The sequence below is a fragment of the Megascapheus bottae genome, chromosome 3 (genome assembly GCF_031878675.1).
Source record: "Megascapheus bottae isolate mThoBot1 chromosome 3, mThoBot2.hap1, whole genome shotgun sequence".
Lineage (NCBI taxonomy): Eukaryota > Metazoa > Chordata > Mammalia > Rodentia > Geomyidae > Megascapheus > Megascapheus bottae.
The window spans coordinates 30,076,134-30,087,570 of NC_143511.1; the positions used below are offsets into that span (position 1 = coordinate 30,076,134).

Here is an 11,437-nt window from a genome sequence, read left to right on the forward strand (position 1 = left end):
TTCAGTCTGCTTCATAGAGCAACTGCATTGGGTTCTGAAGAAAAGATAGGAATACTATTATGATTAAGAAATACTATATGAAAACATTTATTGTGATACGATTTGAATCAAATATAATTGTTTTAAACTAATAGATATGTAAATTATCACTCAATGGACAAAGGCCTCATATCTAAAATATATCAACAACTCAAAAAATTGAATCACTCCAAAACTAATCTCCAAAGTAACAACCATCCCATTAAAAGATGGGCCTAAGACATAGAGTCTTCTCTGAAGAAATAAAAATGGTCTATAGACACATGAAGAAATGCTCGACATCTCTGGTCATAAAAGAAATGCAAATCAAAACAACTCTAAGATTCCAACTCACTCCAGTTAGAATGGCCAGGATCAAGAAAACTAATAACAGATGCTAGAGGGGATGTGGCCAGGAGGATCACTACTACGCTGCTGGTGGGAGTGCAAACTCATTCCACTATGGAAAGCAGTATGGCAGTTCCTCAAAAGACTAAACATAGAGCTCCCCTATGACCCAGCAATTCCATTACTTGGCATTTACCCAATCGTCCAGAAACAAGGGCATACTAAATCCACTAGCACAATGATGTTCATTGCAGCACTATTTACCATAGCAAAGATATGGAACCAACCCAGATGTCCTGCAGTTTATGAGTGGATCAACAAGATGTGGTATTTATACACAATGGAATTCTATGCAGCATCGCCCTATTAGTAAGAACATGGAAAGACTTAGAAAAAAATCATATTAAGTAAAGTAAGCCAGACTCAAAGGAACATAGGCCCAATAGTCTCCCTCATTTGTCATAATCAGTAGAAACCTTGGGCTCTCCTAGCAGACATTTACCATAGAACAAAATCTAGAGACATAAGGCCAAATAGTATGACACTAAATGTAAGGACCTCCAGGATAAGGAAACAAAAGCCATATAATGATTGACTGTTTTCCTTAATGTACTATGTTATCTCTCATCTCTTTTGCTGTCCCTTGGTTATCTCATATTGTTACCGTATTTCACCTTGTTATCTGATATATGTTATATGTGCTTAATTGGTAATTTGAAATTGGATAAGGAAGGGGGAAATCAAGATAAGCTGGGGAGGGAAATGGGGACCATGACATGAGAAAGGGTATCAATGTTTGTGAAGTTATGCACCTTCTATCTGGTGAATATAATGTAACCCTTCTATTAACCACAATAGAAAATTATAAAAAAAAGATCTCCAGGTCTGTACATTTTTTTTGCCAGTTGTGGGGCTTGAACTCAGGGCCTGAGTCCCATCTTTGGACTTTTCTCAAGGCTAGAGCTCTACCACTTGTGCCGCAGCACCACAGCACCACTTCTAGTTTATTAAAATTCTATGCATGTGGTACCGAGGAATTGAACCCAGGTCTTCATGCATGCTAGGCAAGCACTCTACCACTAGGCCAAACTCCCAGCCCTATACAGTATTTTTTTTAGCACATTACATTTCATTCTCAATGACCAACAAAACATAACACTTTCATCATCTGTTTTCAAACATAGTAAAGTGGCAAATATATGAGTAGTTGTTCAATATTCTTAGCCATAAAGGAAGTACAAATCAAAACTACACCAAGAATGGTTATCAAGAAAACTAACTGATGCTAATAAAAATTTAAAGTAAAAGTTGAGTATATTTAAAGATATTATCATATAGAACATAAAATGGCTACAAAACATCAAAAGCATCTAAGAAAGCAATTGTTGGTGCATGCCTATGATAGCTATTCAGGAGGCTGATATCTGACAATCATAGTTCAAAGCTAGCCTAAGCAGAAAAGTGTCTCTGAGACTCCAAGTAATCATCACTACCAAGGGAAAAAGAAAGCAGAAGTGGAGCTGTGGCTCAAGTGATTGAGTATGACAGGGATAGCATTCAGGCCTAGAGTTCAAGCCTCAGTATTGGCATATTAGGGAGTTGTCCCCGGTTTCATTAACTACGGCCTCTGGCTCAGCATCTTCTCCAGTCCTGGGTGTTGTCAGCACCACTTGTGTCTGTTACCAAGGTAACTACAGTCTCCACTCTGGCTGATACTGTTTGCTCTTCTCTTCAACATGACACACTAACCATCTGATTTTTTTTTAAATGTGCAGGTTAATAAGTATGGGTACCTATCACATAGCAATTTCGACTCAATCACTTCACTTCAGTATCACTGCTTTTCTTTGCAGCCCTCTCTACATGTTTTGTGCATTTGCAAGCTTTTCTCTGAGACCATGCAAACGGTGTAGGCGTTCCTAGACTTGGAAGGATAAAATTAAAATTCCAAGCTCCTGAGGAGCATCATAGGCATTTCAGAATGGAGAGTTCTCCACAGGCACAGCTGCTATTTTGTTTGGAAGAGGACCTTTGGGAACATGGATGTGCTTAGCAGAGCAGCCTGTACTTTTCCTCTTGGGTATACAGGGGTCCCAGGGATTGAACTGACTTCCCTAAAGGCATATCATTGGTTGAAGTCAAGCATGGACGAACTTTATGAGCAGTTTAAGTGAGAAGCCCATTCCATTTTCCCCTCATACCTTTCTTAATAGTCTCCCCTGGCAGCCAAGGCCCAAACTTCTGTGGCCCTAAATATTAGTCTTCCCACAAAATAATCCCCAAAGCTAAATCTTCAGGCAGTTTGGAGAAATATATTGAAGCCACCAAAATGTAGCTTTGGCTGATTCAAATGTACTGTTACATGGAAGCAATGGCAAGTGTTCTGCAGGGAGAAAAGATATGCAACCACATATAGCCAAATAGCACCTGAGGGGCTGGGAGTTTGGCCTAGTCGTAGAGTGCTTGCCTAGCATGGACGAAGACCCGGGTTCAATTCCTCGATACCACATACATAGCAAAAAGCCAGAAGTGGTGCTGTGGCTGAAGTGGTAGAGCTCTAGCCTTGAGAAAATCCAGGGACAGTGCTCAGGCTCTGAGCTCAAGCCTAGGACTGGCAAAAAAAAAAAAAAAAAAAAAAAAAAAAACAGAAAAAACAAAAAGCACCCCCCCAAAAACAAATAGCATCTGATTGTATTATTGAAAAACAGATTCATGTGGCTTATTCATGTTTTATCAGAAACTTAACAGACCACAGGGATCCATAGGATAAGATTTAGTGTTTGACTCAGAAAGATACCTGTAGTGACATTTTGTTTCAGAAATCTTCTAATATCAAGAAAGGATTGGTAATCTGTGGTTTACTCGGTATTCTCCACACATCCCTCCATGTGATCGAGGCAGGTACAAGCGCTGTGTTGTCTGATCCTGGGTGGACACAGCCTGCAGGGGAGCTCAGGGTGGACATTCATGTATCCAATCTCCCCTAGAGCACAACTGTCAATCTCGCGATAGTGTGTGGGATGGGGGGCGGAGCATAGGCCGGAAGTGGGTGGAGAGGGCCCACAGGGCAGCAGCCCCCCCCCCTACCCCAGCCGAAGCAGGCCGAGCAGCCATGGCCGCGGGGCGGGCAGGTGGCGGCCTGGTGCACGTGGAGGCCGCCGCTGTCGGTTGGTGCAAGCAGCCGGGGGCCGGGGGGGGGGGGGGGGGGGGGGGAGGATGAGGGGGGCGGCTGCGGTCAGAGCGGCCCGGTGGACCGAGGCGGAGGCCGAGGAGCCGGAGTCCAGCCGTGGAAACCGTTGGGTGGCGGTTGGCCTCCGGGGGCCCCTGAAACGGACAGGCGGCGGCCTGTGGGGGGGGGGGACAGTGGCATCTGGAGGCTGCCAGGCACCGGGCTCCGGGGCGGGGCCGGAGGAAGCCCGCATGTTCAAGAGCGGGGTGAGGGGTTCCAGCATGGCGGCCAGCGGGCAGCTAGTGCGGGTGGACAGAAGCATGGCCGGCCGTGTGGAGCTGCCGCCGCTGGCGGTCTCCAGCACGTGGCCGAGCAGGGAGCGGGAAGTAGGCAGGTGGTCCGCGGGGCGAGGGGGGGGCGGCGGCACGTGGCCCTCCCCCCTTCCGCCCCAGGGGGGGGTCACTGAACCTAGGGCACGATCTCAAGGGCAAACCTCAGCTTCTGGTGCTGCAAGCCCCAGTGTGGACAAACTCACATCCCTAAGAATTATAATACACATAAGATCCTTTTCCTTACCATCCAAGAGAGCTTTTGTGGCCACGGAGGTTGGCAGAGTTGAAAGCACCTTGTAAATAAGCACTACCCCTCTCTAAGCTCTCTTAGCACTGGAACCTGCCTTGTGGCCATGAATAAAAATTTGAGATCCAGTGGATCTTCCATGGTCTCTAACAAAGGAATGTCTCATTCCCCCTCCTGTAAAATCTAGGGGTTCTCCCATGTCTGCCATAACCACAGTGTGTGTTTCTAGCTTGCAGAGACACTCAGGAAGAGCTTGAGGACATTCACGATCTAGTTTCCCTTCTTACCAGGTAAGGATTTTCCTCTTGTGACTGAGCCTGCATTTCTTCTCTAGAGAATGGGGTTATCTCGGGGTTGAGGAAGACTTCGGGTTGGCACAGGATGGCACTGATAGGAAGATGTGGGATACAGAGAAGTCTAGGGGCTGTGTAAAAGATGGCAGGGTGTGCTTCAGTAGGTAGACAGCAGGTAGTCACAATTGCCCATCCTCCTGGGCCTATCAGATGCTGAAGAAAGTTTGTCTCTGTCTCCTGCAGCCACCTAGGGAAGCTCAGTGACAACAGCAGCTCCAGGCACTTATTAAAAGGAGACACCCTAGGTGAAGTTGTCAAATCAGCGGCTGCTGCAGCCCACCCGGCAGCTGGACACTGTGAAGAGGACGCTTTCTCCAGCACTGCGTCCCCAAAGGCTTCCCCAGCTCCTTCACACGAGGGCTTGCAGCCTCTGGCCTCTACCTTGTCACCAGTCCAGACATGTTCCTCAGTTCCTGCTGAGACACAGTCACACCACACTGCGCCTCAGCCTCCAGAGCTGTTGATTCCTCTAGAACATCCTTCTCCCCGGTCTCTTTCTCCTCCCCGTTCTCTTTCTCCTCCACCTGTGGCCTGCACTCCACCCAGCCATGACTCAAACTCTGGTCTTCCATCTAACTTCAGGGAAGTTCCACTAGAAAGCACCCCACAGAGCGGCTCTCCAACCAACAGCTCTTGGGTGCCTTCTCCTAGCCCAGCCCTCAACTCTGACATCCTGGAGCTGCTGGAGGTAGTGATTAGTAAGAGGGCTAAGGAGAACGCTGGGGAGGAGAAAGAACACCCTCTGGATTCTCTGGGGAACATGATGAAGTCACTGGGCAGGGCCCAGGACGCGGCCATCCCACAGGCCTTCTGGAACACCAAGGGAGAATCCCAGCAGCTCCCTGAGTCTCCAGAGCTGATTCTCCCCATGGTCTTACAGAAATGCAGCCAGCTGTTCTGGGGCCTTCCCTTTCTGCACAGCGAGTCCTATTCTACTTGCTGTTCAGCAGTTAGAAAATCACCTTGTAAAGAAGCACTCAAGAGAGTCATAGGATTTTACGCGCTGTGCTTAAACAGTTTCAAAAAGATTTTACTCATTATCAAGTCCCCTTGCAAAAGAGAAGCTTTCTCAGCCTTCCAAGTGATTCAGTCGGCTTGGAGTTGAGGGAAAAGCTAGAACATAATCTTCTCCAAGAGGGCTCCCACAACACCTCTATAGAACAAAATTCAAGATTCAGCTGTCTGCTGAAGAGAATTTCTCAGGAAAAGACCAGGCAGAGGACAGCATGGGTGTTTACAGAACTCCATATTTGTAGGTGATATCTGCCATAATATACTAAAGGCAACCACGGAGTGCTCAAAAGTATTTCAGAAATGGAAGAACTCCAAAAGGGACCTAGAACATTATATGAGCAGGGTAGTGAAAGAACTGGATAGGGACACAGAAAGCTTCTCAGATTTTCTAGATGCCAAAACCGAGAGAGAATTAGAAAGTGATCTGATGAAACTATCAAGTAGTGGTTCAAAATACACTTATTTGACTCATTTAAAAAGAAATGCCTAGAAGAAACCCTAAAAGCCAATCTCATCTCAAAATGGGAGCAGATCAACTGAGACTAGGGAAAGCTGCAAGAGCTCCTCCCAGGAGGCTTCCCACTTGGATGCTGCCAGCCAACAGCTGCTGGAGGCGCATATCAAGAAGCTTTGGGTAAAGCACAAGTGGGGCTTGTCCCTAAAGATTCTCAAGCCCATAAATCACCTTACTTTGAAAAAGGCTTCCCCTGTGCCAGTTTCCGAGGAAGCTTCTCCATACCTGTCCTGTCCTGACAGTGAAGGGGGGGGGGCATGCATTGTAGGGAGAAGCTCTTCACAAAGTACCAAAAATGGTAGAGAAAGAAAAAGCACTGAAGGTCATACCATACAGGCTTCTCAACCACCTTCACCTTATGAAACTCAGAGGAATACTCTATAGTCACTAGTGTGGTTCCCAAAGAGGTCTCTCCAACTTCTCTAACTGGAGGGGAAGGTAGACTGCTTTCTAAGTCTAGATCTCACAGCCTAGTAGGAAGAACCTGGCACCATGACATTGTGCCAGAACCACAGGGAAGCAGTCCAGAGCCAACTACAAGCCCAGTAATGGGCATGTGTGAGACAGAAGACAAAGGAAGCCTCTGCCAGTGTATCCATATTAGAAGTCTTTGTTGAATCCACAACTGAAAAGACTGAAGATCTCAGTGAAATGGCAGACGATGAAGAGCAACAGCCCACTAACTTGACAGTCAATAAGGACTCCAATAATTTGAACCTCAGAAATTTAGAACTTCAGGGGACCATTCAAACACAATTACCCTCCAGAATTTCTATTTCCAGGCATCCAGGAAGAGCAGTGCAATACAAGCAAAAGTCCTCCTATTGAAGTTATCCTACAGAACTCAGATGCTGATGCATTCCTGCAAGCTTGTGCCCTGAGGTGCTGTTTGCCACAAACATGCTACCTCCCATCCACTTCTTATGAGATAAGCTCTGCAATACCAAGAATAGGACACATGAAGAAGCAGCAAGAGGTCAAGACATCCAACCTCCAGGGTACATGGCATAGCAAAAACTTTCATAGGCCTGATGAAAAAGAGAGCTGTGAAAGGCCCAAAACTAGGATGCAGAAGGAAAACCTGCAGGAATGAGGTCCTTATAAGGCCAGGAGCTGAGCCCCTTCTGCCCAGGTCAGGAAAACAAGAACTATGAAGAAGAACTCTTCCCTGTCTATATCAGACAAAGGATAGCATTCTCCAAAGAGTCATTTCAGAAACCAGATAAACAATTTTTATACCATTTTTTCCTACTAAAGACAAAACTCACTACAAAATTCAGAATAACTCACTGCAAATTCACAGATTCAGTCAGCCAGGACCCAGAAGCAAGACTTAACCACAAATAGAATGTTCAAGGGCAGTGGAGTTCCTGAAGCCCAAACACTCATGAGCACTGTTGGGTGAATCCTAGAGAAGAAAATGGGATTGCAACATGAGTCTTCTGCCTCCTAGAAAACTTTGCACAAACAAGAATTTCAGACTCCTGTTAAGACATTTCCACTGCCACCGACTAACCACTCTCACTACCACATGGCTTCTTCCTACTTAGAAAAAAGCCAAGTGAACAACCACAGGGTCTCTTTTCCCCAAACCAGCCCCACTGGCCACAGCCATTCTGTCAGTAGCCAGGAGAGTCACAGACTGTGACAACTCTGGGACAAACTTGCCTCTCAGAAAGCCTGTGTCTCCAGTCAATCATGCCTGTCAGCATAGGCAAAGGGGGATAAATATCTTAAAGCTAGTATATCCCCTGCTCACGCATACCATGCTTCTCACATAATTCCTCATGAGATATGTTTTCCTCAGGAAAAATTCAAGTACATACATAGCAAATCTCTTCATGTATAAGCACATCCTCTGCAAACTGACGATGTCTCCTAAGAGCCCATTTAATCAAAAAATGGGATCAGATCAACAAGGACAAGGTCCCTTTGCATGTTAGTCATTCCAGGGGCTCAACAGACCATGCCTTGGCCCCCCTTGAAAACTCCAGCTCCAGCATTACTGGCAGAGAAGCACCCTTGGACACTAGGGAAAGCTGCACGAGCTCCTCCCAGAAGGCTTTCCTCTTGGATGCTGCCACCCAACAGCTGCTGGAGGCGCATATCAAGAAGCATTGGGTGAAGCATAAGTGGGGCTTGTCCCTAAAGATTCTCAAGCCCATAAATCACCTTACTTTAAAAAAGGCTCTCCCTGTGGCCATTTCCCAGGAAGCTTCTCCACACCTGGCCTGTTGTGACTTCAGGGCCAATCTCACCTCTAAGGGGGATGCATTCCAGGGAGAAGCTCTGGACAAATTGCCAAAAATGCCAGGGAGAGAAAAATCAGGTCATACCACACAGCCTCCTCAAGCACCACCACGTGAAACCCTGAGCAGAACACTGGGTAGTCACCACTGTGATCCCTCAGTGGTCTCTCCACCTGGAGAAAAAGAGGGACTGCTCTCCAATTCCAAAACGTGTAGCCTTTTAGGAAGTACCTGGCACCAGGACATTGTGCCAGGATCAGAGGGAAGCAGTCCAGAGACAAATACCAGCCCAATAATGGGCATATGTGAGACACAGGAGAAAGAAAGCCTCTGCCATGGTGTGTCCATACGAGAGATCTTTGCATCTGACAAGTCTGAAGTTGAAATGGCCAAGGATGAAGAGAGACAGCCCACTAACTTGACAGTCAACAAAGACTTACAAAATCTGAACCTTAGAAGGTTAGAATTTGTGAGGACCACTGGAACGCCATTACCCTCCAGAAGTTCGATTGCTAGGCATCCACCAGGTTCATGCCTGAAAGACCAGGCAGAATCTAGCAGTACAAGTGAAAGTCCACCTTTTGATGATAACCTGCAGGACTGCGACACTGACACCAACGTGCTGGCTTCACAGAGTTCTCTGAGTAGCTCACAGAACTTTTCCGGAAGCAGCATGTCCACTATGAGTCAAGCTCTCCATTACGAACGGGAGGGCCCAGCACAAAGCAAGAACCTAAGACCTCCATCACCCCAGGCCCGTGGTACAGCAAGGTGTTTCATGGCCCCCAAGAAACAAAGAGCTGTGAGAGGCCCAGAATACAGAAGGCAAAGCCTGCAGGAACAAGGCCCTTGCAAGGCCAGAATTTGAACTCTCCTGCCCAGGTCAGGAAAGCAAGAAGTACAAGGAAGAACTCTTCCCTATCTGCGTCAGAGAAAGAACAGCATCCTCCAGAGATTCATTTTGGAAATCGGATCAAGAATTTTTTTATGGCATTATTTTCCTCTAAAGCTAAAAGTCAGGCAGACTGCCAGCAAAATCCCAAGATCCAGTCAGCCAATACTAAGAAGCAAGACTTATCCACAAGCAGAACGCTCAGGCAGAGTGGAGTGCCTGAAGCACAGACGCTTATGAGCACTGTAGGAAGGATCCTAGAGGAAAAACTGGGCCTTCCACAGGAGCCTTCTGCATCTAAGAAAACTTTACATGAAGTTCCGGCCCCCACAGCTGGATATTCCCACCACCACTTGGCTCCTCCTTACCCACAACAAAGCCAAGTAAAGAACACCAGGGTGTCTTTTCCCCAAACCAGCCCCATTGGCCCCAGGCACCCTGTCCATGAGAGCAGGGTCTCACACTATCACCACCCTGGGACAGACTTGCCTCCCCGAAAGCCAGTGTCTCTAGTCAATCATGCCTGCCAGCACAGACCAAAAGGGATGAATGTCTCAGGCCAGCGTATCCACTGCCCACGACACTGTCATCTTAGCCGTTTGATGGTCAGCCATGCATGCCATGCTGCTCACTTGGTTCCTTGTGAGGTCCATTTTTCTCACGAGAAATTCCAGCCTGTGCACAGCAAGCGTGTATTCTGTGTGTGAGTACATTGGCTGGGCACTGATGCCGTCTCCCTCCTCAAATGTATATTGCTTAATACAGTCTTCACGCTCATTGCATGCAGTGGCTTCCTTCAGTGCCTTGTCTGGGGGATGGATGGGCAGTGTGTGGACGTAATGCCACTGAAGACTCTCAGCCAGAAGCCCTCATCTGAATGTGCCCATTTAATCACTACAGTCTCTTCAGAAAGCCTTTGGTGTTCCCAAGGATGTGGGTACATGGGGTGATAGCTTTCTAGGCTGTTCTTCAACCTGAAGAACATGCTTTGTTGGAACATCTGTACACCTTGCAGGCTTCCCAGTAAAGCTTCTCTAGCATAGCCTATGTTGTATATCTGCCATTGACCCTGCTGGGAATTTTCACTGAGGGTGTCTCAGCCACTGGACTGAGGTCTACAAGGAAGGCAATTCTGCTGTTCATGTCTAGTGATCCTGTTGGCTCTGTCGTTCAGCCTAGGATCACATTTGTGTTTCACTGAATTCCCAGAAGGCATAGCAGAAAGCAGCAGCTAAGGTGACAGTCAGCTAGCTAATGATTTATTGAGAATTTTGGGTATAGACGCTAAATCCTTTAACTGTTCCTTTTCCTGGGATATAGGATCCTAATCAAGCACAGAACATAGCTAGTTTGGGAGAAAGATAGGATGTGTGTCTTGTCCTGACCTGATTCACTTTGGGTGGCAAGATTTTGTGTAAAACTTGGCTTAATTCACCATGATTAAGAGCTATGCCTTGATAATCTTTGTTGGTGGTGGTTGTAGTGGTGGTGGTTGGGTGGCTTGAACTCTGGGTCTGGGCCCTATCCCTCAGCTTTTTTCACTCAAGGCTAACGCTCTACCACATGGGGCCCCAACACCACTTCTAGTTTTCTAATAAACTGGAGAGGAGTTTGGTGGACTTTGAACCTCTTGCCTGGGCTGCCTTTGAATAGTGATCTTAGGTCTCAATCTCCTTGGTAGTTAGCATTAGAGGCCTGAACCTCTGGTGCCCAGCAATGTATCTGGGTAGATTAAAGCTCTGGTAGCATGAAATTGAACTGGGAAGGTGTTACAGGAAACAAGTTTTGAGTTGTTTCTCCAACAGAGTCAGGCATGGTCTTGGTACATTTCATCTAGCAATCCAAAAGCTTACTGTCCAATAGTAGTACGTTCCAGGGAAAATTCACAAAATGTATTAGGCCTTCCCTTCCTACCAGTAGGATGCCTGGCAGGGAGCAAAGACCATTATAATGCAGTTTCCATTATGCTACATACACATTTTATGTCTCTTCGTGTAATTTTCTAACAATGTCTTGTTACAGCACAAACTACTAGTGCTTTCTTCCTGTACATTATGCAAATAAACATTCTCTGATCTGTTGAATTATACAGTAATTTCTAACAAATTTCTGACAAATGTAACTTAGGGGGAGTTAAAACAATCACTATGCAAATATATTTACAATGATATATCTCAATAAACCCAACACAAACACAAATTCAAGATTAAATTCATATTTACTTTCCTCAGGATGCAAAACACTAAAATTTAGTTTAGCCTACCTGAAGCATTCTCAGACTCTAAAGTTATTAACATAAAG

General features: G+C 46.3%; 1 protein-coding gene across 1 annotated transcript; it reads left to right on the forward strand.

The window, feature by feature from the left end:
* The first annotated feature begins 3,582 nt into the window (after positions 1-3,582).
* LOC150065157 (spermatogenesis-associated protein 31A6-like) lies at positions 3,583-11,224 on the forward strand. The gene is made up of 3 exons (XM_090329026.1): positions 3,583-3,921; positions 4,331-4,404; positions 4,651-11,224. The coding sequence occupies exons 1-3, from the start codon at positions 3,583-3,585 to the stop codon at positions 5,570-5,572; spliced, it is 1,335 nt and encodes a 444-aa protein (XP_090185152.1). The 3' UTR covers positions 5,573-11,224.
* Positions 11,225-11,437: the final 213 nt, after the last annotated feature.

Excerpts from the sequence above, each read along its gene's own strand:
- LOC150065157 (XM_090329026.1), top strand. The coding sequence starts at position 3,583 with ATGAGGGGGGCGGCTGCGGTCAGAGCGGCCCGGTGGACCGAGGCGGAG. Across the intron at positions 3,922-4,330 it reads GGCCGAGCAGGGAGCGGGAA|TGTGTGTTTCTAGCTTGCAG; the intron begins GTAGGCAGGTGG and ends CCATAACCACAG. Across the intron at positions 4,405-4,650 it reads CTAGTTTCCCTTCTTACCAG|CCACCTAGGGAAGCTCAGTG; the intron begins GTAAGGATTTTC and ends TGTCTCCTGCAG.